General features: G+C 36.9%; 1 protein-coding gene across 1 annotated transcript; it reads left to right on the top strand.

The window, feature by feature from the left end:
- Nucleotides 1-284: 284 nt before the first annotated feature.
- On the top strand, nt 285-10,943 carry LOC129890593 (uncharacterized). The gene is made up of 10 exons (XM_055966116.1): nt 285-554; nt 5,997-6,404; nt 6,576-6,679; nt 6,788-6,993; nt 7,208-7,489; nt 7,918-8,151; nt 8,253-8,261; nt 8,389-9,278; nt 10,080-10,142; nt 10,728-10,943. The coding sequence occupies exons 1-10, from the start codon at nt 285-287 to the stop codon at nt 10,941-10,943; spliced, it is 2,682 nt and encodes an 893-aa protein (XP_055822091.1).
- Nucleotides 10,944-11,159: the final 216 nt, after the last annotated feature.

The following is an 11,159-nucleotide window of genomic DNA, read 5'->3' as shown; positions in this document are numbered from 1 at the left end:
TGAAATACAAAGAACGATAATTTATTTTGGAAATTTAATAGTTAAAGAGATTCAAGCTTTAAAAGAAATACTAGATAAAAAAGAAATGAAAATTGATAAAGAACCTATAAATAAACCTTAGATATTATAGGATCTCATGTTTCAAAAATAAAAATACCTAAAGGATACGGAGGAAATAATTTAAAATGGTAAGCTCCGATTCCGAAAATTCAGAAATAGATAGCCTTATAATAAATATAAAAGGAACCCAGTTAAAAAATGAAGGTGATATGATAAATTTAAAAATGGATTCAGTCAAACCAGAAGTAGATTTTAATCCCAATATTACTGAGCTCCCTACTCAGGCTGAAACCAGCCGAACAAGTTTTAATAAACCCTCTAGGGCTTATGCAGGTATAAATGCTGCAATAAGAACAAAAGATAGTCACACTCCAGTAGGATCAATGAAAACTGAAGCGATTAATCCGTTTGGAATATATCTAGATTTAGATTGTATTAATAATACTGAAGAAGCTATAGATAAATGGGAAACTTCTTTAAGGATAGCAGTAACAGTAAACTAAATGGATTATGGAACCACTAAACATTTTATAGAACGAAGTCTATTAAATAGTGTGTTAAGATTTTGGCAAAACTTAAATGATGCCACTCGAAATGATATTTTTGGTGCCGATGATAATATTGCTAATTTAATTACAAGAGCTACCGAAGCTATAAGATTAGAATTTGCCGGAGAAGGTAATATTTTAAAAGACCCTGCAACGATTAAAAAATACGAAATTGCTTTGTTAAGATTACAATTATGTGATATGTGTGAAATAGATAAATATATTTGTGTCTTTCAAGATTATTATTATTATATTTACAACAGAGGTAAAAATACAGAAATGTATTTACCGATGTTTTTTACTAAGATACCAGACCCTTGGGGTAGAAAGTTAATAGATACTTATAATCCCGGAACAGTCGATACTTTAGGAAAAAGAATAACTCATTTAAAAGATAGTCTTAGTACATGGTGTGCAGATGCCATATTAGCTAAAGCAACAAAAGGATTAAGAAAGAAAATAAGTTTATGTTGTGATAATCCTAAAATGCCTATAATGATTGGATGTGAAAGTCCCTATTACTACAAAAAGATTAAAAGAAAATATAAGAAAAAGAAACTCTTTAAGAAAAAATATTTTAAAAAGAGAAAAGCTAGATACTACAAAAAGAAAGGATATACACGATATCAAAAACCTTTTTACAAAAGGAATAATAAAAGAAAAAATCCAAAAGAATGTAGATGTTACTACTGCAAAGAGATAGGACACTATGCCAATAGATGCCCAAAGAAATTTGCTAATAATAACAAGAAAATAGAAATCAATGAAGATATCGAAGAAATGATAAATTTAGAAGAATTTATACAACTAAATAATTTTGAAGAAGTAGATTCCGACGATACAATATTTATTTTAACTGATACAGATTATTATTCTTCGTCAGATGAAGACAGTCAAAATGAGTAATGAAATAGAAACTGATATAATAGAAGAAACGATAGAACAAGTTGGAGAATATAAACAAGATATTTTTATTGATAAAAGAAAATTAAAACAAATACAAAAAGAAAAGTTTTCTATAACTAACTACTCAGGATTTGACGTAAATATACTTGATAGATTCGGATTAAGAAAAAGACAACATCATTTATTTTATGGATTAAATATCCAAGAAAGAGCGTTAGAAGTTTCAGTTACTTTTAATAAAATAATGATTCCTTTATTATCCAAAAAAGATATTCAAGATAAATTACGAAAAATAAAAACGGAAATTCGAAATACTCTAGGATGGATACATATAGGAGCAATTCAGATAATAATAAAATCTACCTTTAGAGAAGGATTAGATACCCAATAGATTTAGCTATTATAGATAATAGGATAATAAACAGGAAAGAAGCCTGTTTAGGAATACTACGAGGAAATTTACAATACGGAAAGATTAAATTTAATATTTAATTTAAACTCCTTGTCAACATATTATTGTGGTAAAACGATTTAAAACTGCTTATTCCAAAAGATTACCTATTCACTTTAAACCCCGCACGGCCCAGCGTGGTGATATAGGATATCAAGATAAACCAATTTTTCCAAAAAGTACTCCATTACTTCAATACGATACTGATTGGGACAACCCTCAAACAATAAATAAACAATCTAACAACTTGTTAGAATATCAAATAACTTTTAATAAATTAGAAGAAAGTTTAGACATGATTAAACAAAAGTTAAAACAATGTTTTTCAGAAAATCCCTTAGAATTTTGGGATAAAAATAAGATAGAAGCCAAGTTAGAAATGAAGGATAATGACAAAGTTATTAGAGTAAAACCAATGAGATATAACCCCGATGACCAAAAAGAATTCCAAAAACAGATTAAGGAATTATTAAGTCTTAGAATAATAAGACCTAGTAACTCTCCTCATAGCTCACCAGCCTTTATGGTTAGAAATCATGCAGAGATAGTAAGAAATAAACCAAGGATGGTAATTAACTATAAAAAATTAAATGATAATACTATATTTGATGGATATTTCTTACCACATAAAGAAAGCCTAATTAATAGAACTACTAACAAAAAGATATTTTCTAAATTTGATTGTAAAAGTGGATTTTGGCAAATAAAAATGAATAAAGATAGTGTTCATTATACTGCATTCTCTATCCCGCAAGGGCAATATGAATGGTTAGTCATGCCATTTGGATTAAAAAATGCACCACAGATATTTCAAAGAAAAATGGATAATATCTTTAAAGATTATGACTATATATTTGTCTACGTTGATGATATTTTAGTTTTATCCGATAGCCTTGAAGAACACTTGATACACTTAAATAAATTCACTAACTTATGTCTAGAAAATGGATTAGCACTTTCTAAAAAGAAAGCAAGCTTATTAAAAAATGAGATAGAATTTTTAGGAATGATAATTGACGGAAATGGTATTAAATAACAAAGCCATATCGTCGAAAAAATATCTGTTTTCCCAGATAAATTAGTCGATAAAAAGCAAGTACAAAGCTTTTTAGGGATACTTAACTATGCCTCGGATTATATTCAAAATTTGGCTGAACTAAGAAAGCCATTTCAAGAATTATTAAAAAAGGATAAGAGCTTTGAATTTAATGAAGTCTTAATGAAAAAAGTATATGATATTAAATCTATTTGCAAAGACTTACCAAAATTACAATTACCAAAAGATAGTGATGATTTAATTTTAGAAACAGATGCTTCGGAACAGTGCTGGAGCGGAGTATTAAAAAAGATAGATTATGATCTTAATAAAAATAAGATAGGAGAATGTCTATGTAGATATTGTTCCGAAACTTTTTCGGATGCACAAACAAGATATCATATTAATGAAAAAGAATTGTTAGCCGTAGTAAAAAGTTGTCAAAAATTATATTACTTTTTATTACCAAAAAGATTTACTCTTAGAACTGATAATACACAAGTAAAGGCTTTTGTTCATAATAATCTTCCGTCAAAACCGGAATATAAACGATAATGCTTTTGTCTGAATATTCTTTTGATATTGAAATTATTCGCTCTAATAAAAATATTGCAGCAGATTTTCTCACCAGAGATGGAAAAAATTAAAGATCATCTTCAAGATATTGATAAAGGATTTAAAGATATTCAAATGGCAGTTTCAGATATTATCGAAATTGCTAATTTCGATTGTGAACAACTTGTAACGACCCATTAGGTCGTTTTGAGAACTAGAACTCTTTATTTCATAAAAGACTCATCCCGTAAATTTTAATTGGTATTTTGGACTATTCAATAACTATGCTTATGTAGTTGAGGGGTGAATTTGGATAACTAATTTAATTGATGGTCTAAATAGATAATTTATTTAATACCCTATACCTTTTATTTTATATCTACTAAAATAAATTAATAGGGTTTGTTACTTTTAGTACCTAATTATTTTATAAAGAAAAGAAACGAGAGGAGGCGAGAACTTGCCTGCAAACTGTGATGAAGACGGGTTCAGGTAAGAGCTTCATAATTGTCAAGTCGTTGAATGTTTAACAGATTGTTAGGATTATAATATAATGATACATTGTTAATGGGAAGACAATTGGAGGGCCAATGATTTACCAATGAATTCTTAATGATTAGGCGTGAGGATCTAGAACTATAGTTATCAAACTAACAATTACAGTACTACCTCACTGTTCTAACTAATGCTAGGCCAAAATATAAAGAATGCTAATTAGAATATTGAAAAACCAGAGAACATTAGCATGTGCTGATTATCAAAATAATTGGGTTGTATATTAACGTTTCTTCATTGGATTTTCCGTGCTCCAGTGGAGTTGGCGCTAATGGATTAGGGACAAATAGAGTCCTCAGTAATTTGACTCCAATTATTTCTTATAGTTATCACATTATAATTCAAGTTTTGATATATTAAGATAGGTAATTAAATAATAGGTGTATTGTAGGATATGATTATAATGAGATTTTTGTTATTGAAAGAAATTAAGGTTTAATCCTAAGTTTGAGATTGAGGAAATTAATTATAGATTTGAGTAAGTTTTGGGTTTAAGCTAGATATATATAGTAATATGGGTGTTTATGGACTCATTTACTTACGAATATTATACACTTGTTAGATTGAAAACGTTCTGAGGCTCCAAAAAAAGGAAAAACATTGGTGGATTAGCTTGCTTGACTTCGGTTCTTCGATTGAGGTAGGTTATGGTTTTATTCTACATCATAGATAGACTCTTAATAGTGATTGATATTCATCGAGTAATATGTGTGAAGTTTACTACGCATTTAATTGTTGTGGTCTGGATGGTTGATATGTTATTGTGATTGGTCTAAAATCCCGAGGCCATGAAATCTATAATCTTGAACTTTCCTTATCAAAAATGGTGCCTTGAATAAAGAAGGCTTGATGAAATATTGTTAATGAAGTGGAATATAATCATAAGGAATGATAAATTAATTACATTTGGATCGGGTGTCACATTCCGACACAGCATATTTGGATCGGGTGTCACGTTCCGACACGGTATATTTGGATCGGGTGTCACGTTCCGACACAGTATATTTGGATCGGGTGTCACGTTCCGGCACGGTAATATTAAAGGGAAATAAATTAAAATTACTTAATGCTACCCAATCTCCAAAAACTCATATTTCAAAAAGTGTGGTGTGGAGGCTTGAGTCCTCATGTGTGATCTTGATATTGTTGACCGGTTATGTAACTGTTTGTTGGTTGCCACCTGTTAAGTGTTGTTGTTGATTTCCCACTATTATTTTATGTATATTGATTTCTATTTTGAGTCGACCGATGATACCTACTCAGTACATGTTGTCCTGTACTGACCCCTACTTGTATCTTTCTTGTTTTATTTTGTGGAGTGCAGCGAGTGTTCCACAGACTTCGACTCGACCTCAGCTCTAGTCAGTCTCAAGATCATCGGATTTCAGGGTGAGCTATCCTTCTAGCTCGTGATGAATTCTCCCGGTTGTGACATGGTGTCTTTAGTTTTCGGACACATTTTGTTATTTGTTTATTTTAGTGTTTGATACTTCCAGACTTAGTTTTAGAAATTAGATGTCCTTAATGTGATGACTTTCAGATTTTGGAGAAAAATATATTTATTTGAGTTTCCGCGTTATTGTTATTAGTTGGGGTTTGTATCGTTGGTTCTCCCACCCAGGAGGTTAAGTGTGGGTGCCACTCACGGACCATTTTGGGTCGTGACAAACTTGGTATCAGAGCTTTAGGTTCATTGATCTCATCACACAAGGACAGGTCTAGTAGAGACTTGCGGAACGGTACAGGGACGCCTTTACTTTTCTTCAAGAGGCTACAGGACTTTAGGAAAACTCCATTCTTTCTTTCTTTCGTGCTATTACTTGAATCCAATTGGTATCTAGGTGATACAAATTGGTATCTGACCTTCTCCACTTTACTTTCGCAGATGGTTAGAACTAGAGCAACAAGAGCACCTGAGCCAGCCGTTGGGGCTGTAGGCAGAGGAAGAGTAGCAACGAGAGGCCGTGGTAGAGGTCGCGGAAGAAAGCCCATCAGGGGCAGGGTCCAAACAGCTGGGCCAGCCAGGAAAAGAGCAGCGAGCCCTCCACTGGCTGATGAGGTAGTTAGAGATGATGGTGGGGTGGAGGAGGAGCAAGTTCATGAGAAAGAAGCACCACCCCAGCCTACTCCAGAGATGATCCACCAGGTTCTCACCTATCTTAGTGGGTTATCCGATCAGGGACAAGCTCCCCCAGCACCTCATATTCCAGGAGTTCAACATGCAGCTGTTATGGCTCCCCGCATAACTGCGTCTTTGGGGACAAGCATGTTTCCTCAATTGACTACAGGGCCGGTAATGACAAGTGACCAACATGATCTCTTTGTTAAGTTCTTGAAGTTGAAACCCCCAGTCTTCAGGGGTACTGAATCTGAGGATGCCTATGATTTCCTTGTTGATTGTCATGAGCTGCTTTATAAAATGGATATAGTAGAGCGATTTGGTGTTGAGTTTGTGACATACCAGTTTCAAGGAGACGCCAAAATGTGGTGGCGGTCTCACGTGGAGTGCCGACCAGCAGAGGCACCACCTATGACCTGGGCAACCTTTTTTGATTATTTTATGCAGAAGTATATTCCCCGGACCTTAAGGGACAAGAGGAGAGACGAGTTCCTGAATATAGGGCAGGGGAGGATGTCTGTTACCGCTTATGAGGCCAAGTTTCGTGCCTTAGCCAGATATGCTACTCAGCTTTGCTTCAGTCCAGAGGAGCGAATTCGCCGCTTTGTGAAGGGATTGAGGTCAGATTTGCGAATTCCAGCTTTACAGGTTGCTGCTTCAGCAAAATCCTTTCAAGAAGTGGTTGATTTTGTGATAGAGGTAGAGGGGGTAAAGCCAGATAACTTCACTAAAGAGACAACATTCAAGAAGTTTCGTAAAGGAGGTGAGTTTAGTGGTTCTTACTCCAGAGGGCAAAGTTCTGGAGATTATTCAATCCGTCCTATTCAGTCTTCATTGCAGGTTTCAGATGGAGGTCCGTTAAAGACTAGTCAGCCTTTTTCTAACTTTGGGGGTTATCTTCAGTCTTCTTCGTCTTCACAAAGACCCACTCGTGACCCTAAGACTTGTTACGGATGTGGTGAGCCTGGACATATCAGAAAATATTGTCCAAGGCAGAGTCAGGCTTGGCATGATCAGGGTTATAGAGTCCCAGCAGTTAGAGGTGGAGGCGACGGCTATGGTAGGGGCCGTCATTCTGGAGGACGTGGTGGCCAAGGTCGTGGTGGTCGCCAGTCCGGCCGGGGTGGCGGGCAGGTTGGAACTACTGGAGTACAGCCCGGTAAGGGACAAAGTCAGACAAGTGACAGAGCCCATTGTTATGCCTTGTTATGCCTTCCCTGGGAGATCAGAGGCAGAGGCATCCGATGCTGTTATCGCAGGTACTCTTCTGGTCTGCGATAGCTTGGCTTTCGTATTGTTTGATCCTGGATCCACATTTTCTTATGTATCTCCCGCATTTGCTGATGGACTTGATTTATATTGTGACTTACTTGACATGCCTATTCGTGTTTCTACACCTGTTGGTGAGTCTGTGCTAGTTGAGAAAGTGTATAGGTCTTGTCTTGTGACTTTTGTGGGGAGTAGAACTTATGTAGATTTAATTATTCTGGAGATGGTTGACTTTGATGTAATCTTGGGTATGACTTGGCTATCTCCAAATTTTGCTATCTTAGACTGCAATGCTAAGACTGTGACATTAGCCAAGCCTGGGATGGATCAGTTGGTGTGGGAGGGTGACTATATTTCCACCCAGTTCAGATTATCTCTTTTCTTCGTGCTAAGAGGTTGGTGAGTAAGGGTTGTTTAGCCTTCCTAGCACATCTTAGGGATGATAATTCTGAAGTGCCGACGATTGAATCTATCTCTATAGTTCGTGAGTTTATGGATGTTTTCCCCGCAGACTTACCTGGTATGCCACCTGATAGAGATATAGATTTTTGTATCGACTTAGAGCCCGACACTCGCCTTATTTCCATTCCACCTTATAGAATGGCCCCAGCTGAGTTGAGAGAGTTGAAGGCCCAACTCCAGGAATTGTTGGGTAAAGGGTTTATTAGACCGAGTGCCTCTCCTTGGGGTGCTCCAGTCTTATTTGTAAAGAAGAAGGATGGTAGTCTTCGTATGTGCATAGACTACAGGCAGCTGAACAAGGTGACTATTAAAAATAGGTATCCTCTACCCCGCATTGATGACTTATTCGATCAGTTGGAGGGTGCTTGTGTTTTCTCAAAAATTGATTTGAGGTCTGGTTACCACCAGCTGAAAATACGGGCGACAGATGTACCAAAGACGGCTTTTCGAACCAGGTATGGTCACTATGAATTCTTAGTAATGTCTTTTGGGCTTACAAATGCGCCTGCTGCTTTCATGAGTCTGATGAATGGAATTTTTAAGCCATATTTGGACCTCTTTGTTATTGTTTTTATTGATGATATATTGATCTACTCAAAGAGCCAAAAAGAACATGAAGAGCATCTAAGAACTGTTCTGGGATTGTTAAGGAAGAAGAAGTTATATGCCAAATTCTCCAAGTGTGAGTTCTGGCTTGATTCAGTGTCTTTCTTAGGGCACGTGGTTTCTAAAGATGGAGTGATGGTGGATCCCCAGAAGATTGAAGCAGTGAAGAGTTGGGCAAGGCCCACTAATATCTCAGAGGTAAGGAGTTTTATTGGTTTGGCTAGCTACTACCGCCGGTTCGTCAAGGGATTTTCTTCTATTGCTTCCCAGCTGACTAATCTGACCAAGCAGAAAGTTCCATTTGTATGGTCGGATGAGTGTGAAAAGAGCTTTCTGAAACTCAAGACCTTATTGACTACTGCACCAATTCTTGCCCTGCCAGTAGAAGGTAAGAATTTCATTGTTTATTGTGATGCATCATATTCTGGTTTAGGTGCAGTGCTAATGCAGGAGAAGAAGGTAATTGCCTATGCTTCAAGGCAATTGAAGGTGCATGAGCGTAATTATCCCACTCACGATTTAGAGTTGGCTGCGGTTGTATTTGCATTGAAGCAGTGGAGACATTATCTATATGGGGTAAAATGTGAAGTGTATACAGATCATCGCAGTTTACAACATGTATTCACTCAGAAAAACTTGAACTTGAGGCAGAGGAGGTGGATGGAATTGCTAAAGGATTATGATATCACTATTCTTTATCATCCAGGAAAAGCTAATGTAGTGGCTGATGCCTTGAGCAGAAAAGCAGGGAGCATGGAGAGTTTAGCTCATTTGCAGGTTTCTAGACGTCCATTGGCTAGAGAGGTTCAAACTCTGGCTAATGACTTTATGAGGCTGGAAGTAACTGAGAAGGGAGGATTTTTGGCCTGTGTGGAGGCAAGATCTTCTTTCCTTGACAAGATTAAAGAAAAGCAATTTGAAGATGAGACGCTGAGTCGAATTCGTGATATGGTCTTGCAGGGAGAGGCCAAGGAGGCCGTGATCGATGAGGAAGGCATCTTGAGGATTAAGGGGCGGGTATGTGTGCCCCGTATTGATAATTTAATTCAGACTATTCTTGCAGAGGCTCATAGTTCGAGGTACTCTATACATCCTGGTGCAACCAAGATGTATCGCGATCTGAGACAACATTATTGGTGGAGCAGAATGAAACGTGACATTGCTGATTTTGTTGCCCATTGTCCAAATTGTCAGCAGGTAAAATATGAACACCAAAGGCCTGGAGGGACACTGCAAAGAATGCCTATTCCTGAATGGAAGTGGGAAAGAATTACAATGGATTTTGTGGTCGGACTTCCAAAGACATTGGGTAAGTTTGATTCTATATGGGTGATTGTTGACAGGTTAACTAAGTCTGCTCACTTCATTCCAGTCAAGGTGACTTATGATGCAGAGAAGTTAGCCAAACTCTATATCCGTGAGGTTGTTCGATTACATGGAGTTCCGGTTTCTATCATATCAGATAGAGGTACACAATTTACTTCTAACTTTTGGAGGACCTTGCATGCTGAGTTAGGTACTAGATTGGATCTTAGTACTGCATTTCATCCTCAGACTGATGGGCAGTCTGAGAGGACAATTCAAGTGCTAGAGGATATGCTTCGTGCATGCGTGATAGATTTTGGTGGTCATTAGGATCAGTTCCTACCCCTAGCAGAGTTCTCGTATAATAATAGCTATCACTCGAGTATTGATATGGCTCCGTTTGAGGCGTTGTATGGGAGGAGATGTAGGTCTCCTATTGGTTGGTTTGATGCATTTGAGGTGAGACCTTGGGGAACTGATCTTTTGAGAGAATCGTTAGAGAAGGTGAAAATCATTCAGGAGAAGCTTCTAGCAGCTCAGAGCAGGCAGAAGGAGTATGCAAACCGAAAAGTCAGGGACATGGAGTTTATGGAGGGAGAACAAGTGTTGTTGAAGGTTTCACCCATGAAGGGTGTGGTGAGATTCGGTAAGCGAGGTAAGCTCAGTCCGAGGTATATTGGGCCGTTTGAAGTTCTTAAGCGTGTTGGAGAGGTGGCCTATGAATTGGCTTTACCTCCAGGTTTGTCTGGAGTGCACCCAGTGTTTCATGTGTCTATGCTAAAGAAATATCATGGTGATGGAAACTATATTGTTCGCTGGGATTCGGTCTTGCTTGATGAGAATTTGTCTTATGAGGAAGAGCCTGTGGCTATTCTTGATAGGGAGGTTCGCAAGTTGAGATCAAGGGAGATTGCGTCTGTGAAGGTCCAGTGGAGAAATCCTCCTGTTGAGGAGTCCACTTGGGAGATTGAGGCTGACATGCGTGGAAAATATCCACATTTATTCATCGAGTCAGGTACCATTTTCTATCCTCACTCTTCTCTTGACCGTTCGGGGACGAACGGTGGGTAAATTGGTATCTATTGTAACGACCCATTAGGTCGTTTTGAGAACTAGAACTCTTTATTTCATAAAAGACTCATCCCGTAAATTTTAATTGGTATTTTGGACTATTCAATAACTATGCTTATGTAGTTGAGGGGTGAATTTGGATAACTAATTTAATTGATGGTCTAAATAGATAATTTATTTAATACCCTATACCTTTTATTTTATATCTACTAAAAT

Source organism: Solanum dulcamara, chromosome 5 (assembly GCF_947179165.1).
Source record: "Solanum dulcamara chromosome 5, daSolDulc1.2, whole genome shotgun sequence".
Classification (NCBI taxonomy): Eukaryota; Viridiplantae; Streptophyta; class Magnoliopsida; order Solanales; family Solanaceae; genus Solanum; species Solanum dulcamara.
The sequence above is the reverse complement of the archived record's forward strand: the minus strand, read 5'-3'. Positions and strand labels throughout refer to the sequence as shown.